This window comes from Lipotes vexillifer, unplaced genomic scaffold (genome assembly GCF_000442215.2).
Source record: "Lipotes vexillifer unplaced genomic scaffold, Lipotes_vexillifer_v1.1 scaffold472, whole genome shotgun sequence".
NCBI lineage: Eukaryota > Metazoa > Chordata > Mammalia > Artiodactyla > Lipotidae > Lipotes > Lipotes vexillifer.
This window is the reverse complement of record NW_006797698.1, coordinates 1,637,396-1,651,792: the sequence shown is the minus strand read 5'-3', so window position 1 is coordinate 1,651,792 and position 14,397 is coordinate 1,637,396. Positions and strand designations below refer to the sequence as shown.

Below are 14,397 nucleotides of genomic sequence, written 5' to 3'. Positions count from 1 at the left end.
CTTTCCCTAGAAAATATGCACCCAGTCCCAGGCAAAGCTCATGAAGTCCAAGTTAAGAACCACTACTCAAAGTGGGCACCAGAACTAAAGACAGCGCTCTGCCTGGGGTTCAGAGTTCGGCCGAGCTAGTTTACGATGAGAACCCGTCAACTGAACTGCTCAGAAAATTAATCCAGGTCTCTCCACCTGTATATGCACAGGAGATTCTTCTGAAATGTAAACGTAAGACTTCACATCTGTGGCCCTCCTTTCCTCCAGCAGCCACCTCAGTGATGTTCTATTCTGAACTTTTGCATGGCTCTCCTCTGTGGTCAGGCACTCCTGCCCCCTGGTGTACTCAAGACCATACTCACATCTAGTTTCTTCCCAGAAGGTGGGTTGGAAATCCCACTTCTACCCCCACCACGGAGCACCATATTTTAGTGTGGTGTGTCCAGTCTGCCAAGGTCATTTGGAACCCTCCTCCATCTTGATGTCAGCCACCATGGCTGAATTCTGTCAACTAGGTTTTTCATTCAGTCACTCATATAAAACATGAACAAGACTGAAGAGAAGCTATATTTTTAAATACTCTCTTTAAAATAAATTCCAAAAGTGCTTTAGATTTGAAAAACAGCAAAATACTGGCCAGATGCATTTATATCCAAAACATACAAGTCTAAGAAAAGCATTTTCATGTCCTAAAACTATATTAACTGTAAAAGTCACAGTTAATTTCATCTCCATGTCCACAAATTATTTACCGTGCCTTCATGTAGCTAACATTCAACTTTGAATCCTGTAAAGAGCAGAATCATAACATAGCTTGTTAAAGTACCTATTTCTGTTTCAAAAGTCCCTGAGGAGTCTTTCTGCAAGTAAGAAAGCTCAACAAAAAGAGAAATGGGGGAGGGGGAGCAGGGAGGTAAGAGGGAACTCAATTATATCACAGTTAGGACACCAACCAACCAAGGACCTGTACAAGTTAGTTTTATTAGGATCCTTAAATCACCCTGCTTTCACTTGCCCACAGAGTGCAATACAAGGTTTCCAGCACTTCTGTTCTAAACTAATACCAATTTAGACTTCAAATTCCAACGCCTTACGTGGCACTCTCTTTTATCAGATGCCCAATATATATTTATGATTATTAAAACACTAAAATAGTATCCCCGGACCTTTGTGTTTGAGATATTAAACTAAATTTCTAAATCAATCAACCATTCATGTCAAAGGTACCCAAGAGTTTACATTCTCACGGTTATCAGTTTAAGACAGACTGTGAGTACTCTACTGTTAAGACTTAATTTGGTCCTTCAAAATAAATGAGAACTAAGAATAAAGGGTTCTCTCAAGTGTGAGCACTAGAGATTTCATAATGCTTTTAACTTGCACAATCAAGTCCATGTTCAGTTATGATTTATTCAAATAAACAAGTACAATCCACTCATGGACAGTATTAAAGTTATTAACTCTCTCTTCCAGATCCTAAGCTAAGGAAACTGTCGTACCTTTTTGACTCCATAATCACAGGTAGAGATGGCTATTTCTCATTTTGTGATAAAGTTGCTAATACTTGTACTTGAAAACCATGTTAATTAGCATACAGATCCTGCCGTGCTGCCACCTTGACATTTTTGTTACTCTTTGGGAGCTTCACTAGTACCAGGTCAAAAACCAAGACTTCACCCCAAACTACACAACAATCAGAGGCCAAGTCAACCGGCATTTAGACATTCTAACTCTCCCCAGGCTTCAGTGATTCACCGCTTATTACACAGGAGGAAAGTTTCCCTGCAGGCCCTGTGCAGCCAGCTCCTGACCACCTTTTCCAACCCCACTTCCTCTTCCCACCTGGCAACGCTTGGCCGTCCCAATCCCTTCCGCTGTCAACTTGTCAAGCTCTTTCCCGCCTCACCATCCTGGCCTCGTCTGGTGCTGCAGGGCCTCTCCTGGAGTCTCCTCTAAGACCGCGGTCACCGCATCCCCTTGAACAGGAGTGAGTAGCAGTCTAGCAAGATCCCGCACACCATGCTTCGATGGCTCTCCAAGTACAGTCTGCACAACTCTGGGGGTCCCTTGAGACTTTTTCAAGGGGCTCACAAGTCAAAACTATTTCCATAATACCATATATTATTTGCCTTTTCCACTATGTTCATATATGCACAAATGGTGCTAAACCAGTGGTGGGTAAAACTACTAGACTGGTGCCCCTTAGCACAAATCAAGACAGTGGTCACAAACTGTAGAGGGCAGTCATTGTATTCTTCACCACCGTGCGCACTCACAGCAAAAAAAGGAAAAAAAAAAGCCACGCCATTTTTACTTAACAAAGTCCTTGAGGAAGTGGTAAAAATTATTTATTTTATTAAATCTTGACCTTTAAATACATGTCTTTTTAATGTTCTGCAGACAAAATGGGATGTATGCATAAAGCATGGCTGCTACACACTGAAGTGTGACGCTGTCTGGGAGAAAAGCACTTGTGCAACGGTTTGGGAAGTGGTCTGAAACAGACACTTTTATAATGGAACACCATTTTTACTTGTAAGAATGACCAACAAACTATCATTGTTTCAAATGTGGGTATCTGGCAGACATTTTCTTGGAAATGAAAGAAAGGAGACTGTCATTTTAAGTAAAACTGGTAGCATTTTGCCAACAATCAAATTCGAACTCTCAAGAGGAATTAGAATTCTGCATCACTCAGAGTGAACTTAACAGCTTCCCAATATTTAGATTTTCCTGAGATTGATGGTGATATTAAAAAATGTCATTTAAAGAAATATCTGTATATTGAAATGCATCAAAATGTGGAAGGATCTGCATAACAGTGAACCAATGTTTTTCAAATTACCAACGTACGATGTTCCCAAATCAGGTATGGGTAGCAGACCCATTCAAAGTGCAAACAAACCAACAGAGTTCAGTGTAACAGAGTAAAACAAACTTCATCCACGGTGAGTTTAGATGCTACAACTAACTTCTAACAAACTACCACTTATGGAGTCTTGGTTCGATGGTGTCAAAGAATACCCACAACTACCTGAAAAAGTAGTATTAAAATGCTCCTTCCTTTCCCAGGTATGTATCTGTGCAGGCTCATATACTTTAATTATTAAAGTAACATATTGCAATGGAATGAATTCAGAAGCACATATGAGAATTCAGCTGTTTTTTAAACCAGGTATTGAAGATACTTGCAAAACTGCAGACCACCACCAAAATCCCAGTTGCTTTTTTTTTTTTTTTGGCAGAAATTTATAAGCCAGTCCTAAAATTCGTATGAAAATACAAGGGACTCAGAATAGTCAAACAATCTTAAAAAAGAATTAAGTTAGAGGGCTCACACTTCCGTGTTTTGAAACGTACCATAAAACAACAGTAATCTAGACAGTGTGACACTGGCACAAGGACCATATAGATCAAAGGAACAGAGTCCAGGAATAAACCCGTACATTTATGGTCACGTGGTTTTTGACAAGGATGTCAAGACAATTCAGTGAGGAAAGAATAGTCTTTTAACAGAAGGTGCTGGGACAACTTGATATCTACATACAAAAGAATCAAGTTGTACTCCTATCTCCCAACACATACAAAATTTAACTCTGAATAGATCATAGACCCAAATAAAAGAAAGAAAAGTATAAAACATTTAGAAGAAAACATAATGGTAAATCTACATAGCCTTGAATTGGGCAATGGTTTCTTAAATATGACACCAAAAGTACAAGTGACAAAAGGAAAAAAAATAAATTGGACTTGGTCAAAATTTAAAATTTTTGCTTCAAAGGCCACCATCAAGGAAGTGAAAAGACAATGCAAAGAATGGAAGAAATTATTTGCAAATAGTATATGATACTTCACACCCATAAGGATGGCTGGTACAAGAAAGACAGATGAGCTAATTAATCATTAGAGACATGCAATCAAAACTACAATGAGGTACCACTTCACACGGGTCAGAATGGCCATTATTAAAAAGTCTACAAATAACAAATGTTGGAGAGAATGGAGAAAAGGGAACCTTCCTACACTGTTGGTGGGAATGTAAGTTGGTGCAGCCACTATGGAGAACAGTATGGAGATTCCTTAAAAAACTAAAAATAGAACTACTGCATGACCCTGCAATCCCACTCCTGGACATACATCTGGAAAAGACGAAAATTCTAATTTGAAAAGATACATGCACCCCTATGTTCATAGCAGCACTATTTACAATAGCCGAGACATGGAAACAACCAAAACGTCCATCGACAGATGAATGGATAAAGAAGATGTGATGCATATATACAATGGAATATTACTCAGCCATAAAAAAAGTGAAATAATGTCATTTGCAGCAACATGGATGGACCTAGAGATTATCAAACTAAGTGAATTTAAGCCAGACAGAAAGACAAATACTCTATATCACTTATATGTGGAATCTAAAATATGACACAAATGAACTTATTTACGAAGCAGAAACAGACTCACAGACATACAAAACAAATTTATGGTCACCAAAGGGGAAAGGAGGTAGGGGGAGGGATAAATTAGGAGTTTGGGATTAGCAGATACAAACTATTATATATAAAATAAACAACAAGGTCCCACTGCATAGCACAGGGAACTATATTCAATACACTATAATAAACCATAATTGAAAAGAATATGAATATATATATATTACAGAATCACTTTCCCGTACACCAGAAACTAACACAACGCTGTAAGTCAACTGTATTATATGTCAATTAAAAAAAAATAAAAAATAATAAAAATTAAATAAAAAGACAGATAACAAGTGTTGGCGAGGATGTGGAGAAATTGAAACCAATTTCAACTGTTGGCTGGAATGTAAAATGGTTGGAAAACAGTTTGACAGTTCTTCAAAATATTAAACATAAAATTACTATAAAACCCAGCAATTACACTCCTAGGAGTATACCTAAGAGAAGCGAAACATGTCTACACAAAAATCACACACACAAAATATGAAATACGAATGCTCAGAACAGCAGTAATTCTAATAGCTCAAATGTAGAAACAGCCTGCATGTCCATCAACTGACAAATGTATGAACAAAATGTGGTATATTCAAATAATGCAATATTATTTGGCAACCAAAAGGAATGAATTACTGATACATGCTACAACATGGATGAACCTTGAAAATACTTATGTTAAATGACAAATGCCAGGCATAAAAGACCATGTATACGTGATTCTATTTATATGAAATGTCCAGAATAGGTAAATTCATAGAAACAGAAAGCAGATCAGTGGATGATAGGGGCTGAGGTGAGGAGAGGATGGGAAGTGACTGACTGCTAATGAGTACCGAGTTTCTTTTCGGGGAGATGAAGGTAAGTAGGGATCGATATAACCCACACGGACATCAAAGTAACATCTGATATAACAAAGAAGAAGCAAACTCACAGATATACAGAACTAACGGTTAGCAGTGGGGAGAGGCAATACAGGGGTAGGGGATTAAGACGGACAAACTTTTATGTACAAAATAAGCTACAAGGATATATTGTACAACACGGGCAATAAAGCCAGTGTTTTATAGTAACTATAAATGGAGTATAACCTTTAAAAATTGTGAATTACTTTGTTGTATACCTGTAACTTAAAAAAAAGTCTAAAAAATTACATTAAGCACGGGAAGTCATAATCGCAAATTCAATCTCTGATTATTCTCTTGTACAAAACAATGTATGACACTGAAAAAAAAGTTAATTTCAAGCTTCAACACAAGGTGGTCACTATAGGACTATCCCCTCCCACAGGTACACAACTTTTTACCTTAAAAATTTTCAATGCAATGTGTTAGAAAAGGATAGGATAATTTTAAAATATACAGTAAATCAGAATACAATTGGACTATATTCTACCGGAAACAAATTTAATGACATCTTTCCCTCTGAAGTATCCAAATCAAAGGATGCATGTTCTTTACTACCTAAAAGATTTTGACAAGGTAGGTAATAATTTGAGTTACTTTTACTGAATTGCCTTTTACCAAACCACAGAATTGTTTCATTTTCTCTCTTAAGATCTTTCACATTCCTGTGATTCCCTCTTGCTTGTTAACCCCTGAGGCTTATGTATGACAGTCTTTTGATGATGGTCTAATGGTAAACTCCATTATCAAAGCTCTCTATTCAACATTCCAGTGAAAAAGGTGCCAGATTTTATTTGAAGATAATTAAATGACACTATAACTTTAATTCGATTAAGTTTAGTTACCTCCTATCACAGGACTACTCTTTTGTGTTAGAAACAATAGATGTAAGGGAGCTGGTACATTTGGCCACCGCTAAAACAATTACTACAAAGCACTCCCTGAAAGCCAGCCTGCATTACAGGTGACGTGTCCTAAAAAGCTTAACACTGTAAATAACAGGAAAAGTACTTCAGGGGGAAAAAAAAGAGTTGTATAAATTACCTGAGAATTATATTTTCCTCACTGGTAGGTTTATCAATGTTTTTAAAAAATACAAAATTTGAACACCAAGTAGTAAAACAATCATTGCACTTGCTAGTTTTATCTGAAGGCAAACTTTTAAAATAAACTTACAAGTATTTTACTAGTCAAACTGGCATAAGATATTTAACCAAAAGAACATTCTAGGAAAGGCGTGGTCTCTAGCTTAGCCTTTTCCCACCCCCAGTAAATATGACACAACAGCTTAGTATCACAAAGTAACACAACCTAGAAAAGAAACACAGATACTCAAACTTCTCTAGCATAGCACCATTCGCAAGCAAGCGTGTCAGTAAACTCAGAAGTCTGAATACTGAATAATTCTCTGAAGAGTAGCTACTACATGGAATCAGGGAATTATCTCCTTTTTTGATGCTGGCAAAACAAAAGCGCCCACAACTACAAAATGTCCTGGTTCATAACAAAGGTAAACAATTGTAAAATCAAATGCAAAGACTGGGAATAATTTAACCTCTGCAAAATACATTTCACTTTATCACCACATATGAAAATAAATACGGAGAAAATGACGTAGGATATAGCAATATGACATACTGAAGGCACAGAAAACAGGGACTGAACTTACTCTGTGGCCACTGGAGGCTAATTTAGCACAGTATTTTATTAACAGCAGTTTAAAATAAATGTCAAGTGAAGGCAAAGGGGTGACGTGTCACATCTGGGTCTTTAGGCACGTGATGACTAGAAGGCAGATAAGACAGAATGGGTTTCGACTGGACATAAGGAACTTCTTTAGCAAAACAGTGATAAAATGCTAGACTTGCTTACTGAAGACTGGAATCACCAGCGCCAGAATTTCAAGGGGTCAGTAAGTCGGGATCTTTTGGGGCATTCTCCCAGTTTAGATCAGGTAGCCCAGGTACAGGTCACCTGTAACTTGATTATTCAGAGACTGCTACGTTTAATTAGTGGTCACTCTATCTGATTAGATAGAACTCACTGAAGAGCCTAGATATGTTATAGTCCCACACTTCAAAATGCAGAGAAGCAAAGGGCTCCGTGGTTCAGACTGCCAATAAAGGTGGGATGCCGGGTTCCATGCAGGCATTCGGGACGGTCAGGGACTTCAAAAGCCTCCAGCTGAGGCACGGTTCCTTCATGGCTGCAGCTGTTAAGGCTGTCACCTGTTCTTCCCCCATACGATTTGGCATTGCACCCTACAGGAGTCACCCCTATCTCTACACAAGCGTCTCTCAGCCTCTGATCTTGACTCCCCCCTGCACCCCCCAGACCTTTGACAGAAAGAGATGATAAAAGGATGAGTAAGCACGCCGTAGCTAGTCTTGGGCAAAGAGCACAGACCTTGGCACTGGCCGTGGAAAATGGGGGTGAAGAAGCAGAACAGAAAGCGAGCGAGCTCGGGGAGTCCGTCCAATGAGCAGCCGGCAGTTACAAGCTTTCCTCCTTCTGCAATCACCAGAGACTCCAAACCTGCTTTCACGCCCCCGCCCCACTGTGGTCAAGCGCACATTCTCCTGAGGCTCATTTACTTCTTAAAAACAACACGAAAAGATAAAGGTAATTTCTCCAGGCTGCCCGTTGTCAAAGACCATAAAGCCTCACCCTGAAGCATGGCTAAGTCCAACGGTTCTCTCTTCTCACTCGTCTTCTAGCACCCATTCTATCTCCACTCCACCCCAGACCACCTCCGTTCGGCAAAAAAGCGACTGCCACCAACAGTTGCAAATATATGTCAACCTTTTTCGGGCGGGGGGGGGGGACTTTTGAATTACTTCAACAGCCTGGTTACAAGTACCTGACCTTATTTTTTTCCCAAAGAAAAATAGGACACCGAGAGATCAAAAATTCCTTTCTGTGCCCTACTACTTCGGCCACTGGCAGCATCTAAGGGGCTTCCGAAGAGGACTCTTCCGAGTTTCTTCCGTAGGAAACTTGCCCTTACTAGCCAAACGTCCTTTAGGTCCCTGGTTTTCTTTAAAATGCTGAACTTCACAGACAGAAAAACCGCAAGGTGCTATTTCCTTTGTTAAAATCCCACGGACTTTAATTGGGGGTGGAAAGGCTAGCAACGATCACGACAGCTCGCCGCGGGGAGGTGCAAAGGGACAGGTGCGGCTCCTGCCTTTGCGTGCCCCGCGGCAGTCGGCCGAGCGGCAGACCCCGCACCGCCTCCCCGGCCCCGGACCAACCTGAGCTCCCCGTCCGCCCGCGGCCTCCCAGACACTTCCCGCCGCGCCCGGGCCGCCCGCCGCCGCCCCACGGACCCGGCCGCGCCACCGCCTCCGCTCAAGATGGAGGTGGTGGCGGCGGCGGCGGCGGGCGGCTGGTTACGAAACGCGCGGCCGCCACATGGCCGCGCCGGCCCCAAACTTGACCGGGCCCGCCGCGCCCCGGCGCCCAGGCGGGGCCGGGCTCGGGCGCGAAGAGGCCGCGCGGCGCTCGCCACTCACCCACAGACCGGTAGCCCAGGATCGCGATCTTCCGGGACTTGGACTGCGGCATCTTAGCGGCCTCCTCAGCCCCGGGCCAACCACATCAACCGTGGCGGCGGCGGCTCCTGTGCTGCGATCGGTGGCGGCCGCGCCGGGGCACAGCGGCATCCAGGGGCGGGGCGGGCGGGCGCGGCTGCCTAGGCTCCTCGCTCGCGCGCCCAACCGCCCGGAACCGCCGCGCGGCCCCGCCCCCAAACACGCCCACGTGACCGCGCGCCGCCGCAGGGCCCCCAGAAGCTCACGTCAGTGCCGCACTCCCGCTGCGGCGGCCGCCCTCGCCCCCGAAACGCACGAGGTTGCGTCGGGCGGTGTTTTACTTTAAACGTAAAAAGAGAGGACGCCGAGATGCCCCTGGAAAAATCACGACTGAAACTCGCTGCGTCATGACCCTCCCACCGGCTTCCGCCGCTTTTTAATTACACCAGTTCTCTCCGAGCGCTGATTGGGCAGTTCTAACCCGCCCGCACGATGACGCGACGGAAACTCCTTCTCCCATTGGGGGCGGTGGAGAGGAGGGGCCAGAGGCGGGGCTGCTTGCCCTGGAGCTAAAAATAAATTCGGACTGGGACCGCGCGGTTGGGCACCAGTGAGGTTTGAAGGCTTCGAACTTCGTAAGGGTCGGTGGCGGACGGGAGGGGCGGAGAGAAGCTAGCTCCCCAGTGATTGGTTAGGTCGGGGTGAGGAGGCGGGGCAAGATGTGGGAGATGCGGTGATTGGTGGAACGCTGAGAGGTTCGTGAACTCCCGCCCTCTGAGCTCTTAAAAGGCGCGAGGCGCGGGGCGGTTGCTCGCTGGGCTGTTGGTTGGTTAGTGCCTCACTGGTGTGTTTTTTTTTTGTAAAACTCTTTGCTATATTAGCGTTAGTAAGTCTGGGTTTGATGATGCAGGTGATGACTGAGTATCATCCATGGGTGAAGGACCGTGGGAAGAATGGAATATGCGTTAATTCAAAATGTTATACATTTCATTGAAAAAGTGCACACCCCCCAGTTCTGGTCTCAACCCTGGGATTTGCGGATCCCGCACACCTCACAGGAAATAAATACCGCAAGTTGACACATCTTTAACTGTCAACACCTGCGTGGCTAATTAAGTAGGCAAACGTAACACCAGCCGTTGTTTGTTGAGAACTCTCCAGAACCGTCCTTCCGAGGTGGGGCGTGGGGGGGCGGATTTAAGACCGATGCGCCTGCGCGCTGGTGTGGGTTGACCTCTTCGGTAAAGGGACGCTGCTGTATTTACCACAAAAGGCACACTAACAACCCCTTTTTCCAGTGATGCTGGTGAAGGGCCCTGGGAGTGGCACCAATTTTGGGGTACAAGAAGGGACGCCAGCCCGGGAGGCCTGGTTCCTGCAAAAAGAAGGTGAAAACCGGGCCCAAGAAATGAGGATGCGATCAGAGCTTTCCGTCATGGTAGGTATTCTTGTCCATGGCGGTTGCCAAAGAAGCAGATAGCCACTAATCCTATCGATGTCCCCTGTTGTGCTCGGGCTGTTTGGCAGCGTTGACCAGCGTGGCTGAGCGGGACCACCACTCTCTGGTCATGGCCTCTCCCAGTGAGCACAGAGGAGGAGCCCCCAGGAAGCTGAGCGGCAGGGTAGGATTCCTGGTATGAAGATTTAGAGGTGACAGCCTCATACAGACCACCTTGTTGAGTTAGAACACTGGCGTTATGGCAGAATCCTTCCACCATCCCGCTGAAGTACTCAACGGGAGAGGGGATGTGCACATATTCATGTCCTGGGGCGTCTACAGATTGAAGCACCAGGCCACCAGCTGGAAGTGAGAAATACCTTTAAAGTTGTATTTTATCTTAATGGATTTTTGCATTTCTACTCTGTAATTATTGAAATATTTTTAAAAATTCAGGTCAAATGTGTAATTTTTATCCTGTGAATTTGAATGCACCTACTGCAGTATTTTGAACTGATGGTACTAGACTCTCTAGTGTGTTGTGAAATCAGCTTAGTGGATGTTGTTTTTTGTTTTTTTAAATAGAAGAACAGAATAAAAAAGAGTAGCTTGCATAGTAAGGGTGAGTATTGTTTCATGACACTTCTGTTGTATGTGTATGTATATTTATAGTTATGCTATATATGTGTATTGTATACTGAGTTCCATTGTAAAATGTATTTCTTACTGTGCATTGCCTCAAAAAGTTTGAAAGCACTGTCCTAGCCTGGGAGTTGTAGGAGTGCAGACTGGGAAGTGCAGTTGTAAAGGACAAATTCATTCAAGAAATGTTTCAGTTGTGTTAAAGCCCTTTAAGGCCAGACCCAGGAGTTCTGAAAATTCCTTTATTCCAGAATGGGGAGAATTTCTTTGGTTTAAGAAATGACTCAGATTACCTAAAATATTTGGGATTGATGTATGAATTCACATAGAAATAACTGACTGCAGCCAGACCATATAGAAAATGGACTTGCTTCTGAATTCAAAGTACAGTTGACCTTGAACAACACCGGTTTGAACTGCAGGATCCACTTACACCCGGATGTTTTCAATAGCAAATACTATAGTACTACACAATCCAAGGTTGGTTGGATCTGTGGATGCCAGGTGGCAGATAGAGAGGAACCACAGATCCGGAGGGCCATTCTCGGATTTTCCACTCAGCAGAGGATCCGTTCCCCTAACCCCTGTGATGTTTAAGGATCAACTGTAGTTCTTCTGATTGAGAACACTTGTTAACCTTTTCAGCAGCAGGGAGTTCTGCCACCAATCAATTTCTCCTGTGCAGGTTCTGCTCTGGCGTCTTATCGCCTCTACATACTGCCCTCTCTCTGTGTGTCCTTCTGTTTCCCTGGGAACCAAGAATTCTGTCTCTTCCATTTAAATTCCAGAGACAAGACGTGGTGAGTTCAGCTAATTAACATTATCTCTTGAGTGAGGAGCTCATGTTAAACCTATAGACTGGCCAGGTTAGGCTCCCTTGGCCCAAACCTCCTGTGTAGCTGGTCATGGCAGTTATTTGAAGCTTGAACTGTTCGTTATTTGGGATTATATTGTGGGATGTCATTTCTAAGGCCAGTGACATCTGACTTGTAGCTGGAACTAATTCCGGGAGGTAATGTTCAAAACTTCTTTTTTTCTACATTGGGTTAGACTAAGAAAGAGAGGAGTGAAAATCACTACTATGCTTATTTTTCCTAGAAAGACATTTGTGAAATTATTTTACCTTTTCACACGTGAAAAGGTGACCCTAAATGAAAATAGGCATGAAGGCGTTTTGCTGTTGTTTTGTGTTTTGAATATTTGATGAACGAAGACTAGAAAAAGAACTAGGCTCACCTTAACCTTGGTACAAGCCAAATCAGAGTGGTCTGTTATGCCTCACATAGGGTATTGTTAAAAATCAAACAATCCAGATGTGGGCAGCATGCCAAGGTCGTTTCATCATGTGGTCTTGTGACTGAGAGAGCGGTTTCCTCGGCAGGGCCTTGGTAGGCCTGGCCTCAGTGTCCTAGCATGAGGCCATCATGCAGAAGCCATGCCCCTGACTTACCCGGGGCTGAAAGAAGATCCTCTTTTTTTCCAAAGCCAGGGGATCAGCCTGGCCCAAACCCTGAGGTGTGGGGTTTCATGAGGTGCTCCCAGAAGCGGGAAGTGGAGTGAGCCGGGGTGGCCCTCAGTCCATAGCGTGGGCTGAGCCTCAGAAAGGAAGTCAGCTCAGCAGGAGCTCTGAGGACAGGTCAGGTCTCTGCAGTAGCTGTAGATTATTTGCCATGTAAGGGGATGAATTGTTACCGACCAGGGTTCTTGGACTCTTTAATGAGTAGAAATTGATAGGAGGTCAGATGAGAAATTCAGACAAGGCTTTACTGGGAGCTAGAACAAGTAACAGGTGCCTTTGCTTGCTCCCTGAGGGCGGGTGAGTTGGTCCCTTAAATGGGGAGAGGATGGGGGCTGATTGGTGGGTCTGGCTGGAGGTGGCTTAGGTAGTCTGCCCTCCCCCTTGGTGATGCTGTGTGCAGGGATCATGCTTTTGCTCCTGGTACCTCAGAGGTGGCAGTTGGGGTTTGGCTTTTTTGTATCTTATTGTTCATAATTGGCCCCAACAATACATGCATGCAGCTATTTTTAGTCCCTTTTAGTTCTTTGTATTCTGTTGCTCCAGGACTGGGGAGAGGAGATGTTTGTCCAGGTGCAAGCACTGCAGTGAAGGGTCCCAGGTCTCAGCCTATGTCAGAATGTGTCCCCCGCAAAGATATGTTGAAGTCCTAACGCTCTCAGAATGTAATCCTATTTGGAAATAGAGCTGTTGATGATATAATTAGTTAAGGTGAGGTCATACTGGAGTAGGGTGGGCCCTAGTCCAATATGACTGGTTTCCTCATAAGAGAAGAGGAGATGCAGACACACACACAGAGGGAGGTAGAGACTGGAGTGATGCTGCCACAAGCCGAGGAGCACCTGGCGCTCCCAGGAGCTGGAAAAGGCAAGGAAGCGCCCTCCCCTAGAGACTTCAGAGGCAGCATGGCCCTGCTTCCCTCTGAAGGGAGGGTTTTAGACTTCTGGCCACCGGAACTATGAGAAAATAAATTTACTTTTTTTTTCCCCATGGGTTGTGGGATCATATTTCCCCGACAAGGGATTGAACCCAGGCCCTTGGCAGTGAGAGCACAGTCCTAGCCACTGGACTGCCACGGAATTCCCTTTATGTTTTTTTAAGCGTCAGTTTGTAGTATTTTGTTAGCAGCAGCTCTAGAAAATGAGCCCATCAACTGTCCTCAAATTATCAGTAAAGCTTCATTTAAAGTTTGAATCTAGTTTCTGCTGGGCGGTGGGTGAAATTGGCCTTCCTCCCAACATCCCAAGCCAGCTTGTGCCTGGGGGGAGTGTTCACTAGCAGAGTGCTAGCTGCCTGGCAGAGCAGGTCCTGAGCATCCCTGTGTGGTCATCAGGCATGATGGCTGAAGGGGAGCAGCTGTTCCTAAGAGCCCGTGCAGCAGCAGCAGCATCTGGGGATGCTCGGGAGAAGCAGGGGGCCAGGTCCTCGCGATAAACCAGGCGATGGCTTGGCCACCGAGGCTTCGACTACATGTGCTCTTCAAATGTGCCTTAGATGTGGAATTTAGTCACAGTGCTCATAAGCCACCGAAAGTTATAATTACCATTTGAGAGACATATTCACCATTGGTTCCTCCTCCTATGTGTATTGCTTTTCACATGTCTGGTTCTGAGGAATTTCAGAATGTATTATCTAAGTTCTGCTAAACTGAATCTCACAAAATGGTCATGGGTCTTAAAAGATTTCCTTCAAAGAAACCATGGGGCTTCTCTGGTGCCGCAGTGGTTGAGAGTCCGCCTGCTGATGCAGGGAACACGGATTCGTGCCCCGGTCCGGGAAGATCCCACATGCTGCAGAGCAGCATGGCCCGTGAGCCATGGCCGCTGAGCCTGTGCGTCCGGAGCCTGTGCTCCGCAACGGGAGAGGCCACAACAGTGAGAAGCCCACGTACCTC

General features: G+C 44.4%; 1 protein-coding gene across 1 annotated transcript in view; it reads right to left on the bottom strand.

Annotated features, from left to right (window-relative positions):
- Positions 1-9,089, bottom strand: part of RHEB (Ras homolog, mTORC1 binding) — a 49,032-nt gene extending 39,943 nt beyond the window's left edge. The window contains exon 1 of the mRNA XM_007469808.1: positions 8,890-9,089. Within this exon, the coding sequence (XP_007469870.1) occupies positions 8,890-8,941 (52 nt within the window). The 5' untranslated portion in view covers positions 8,942-9,089. The remainder of the gene's footprint in view (positions 1-8,889) is intronic.
- Between the last annotated feature and the right edge of the window lie 5,308 nt (positions 9,090-14,397).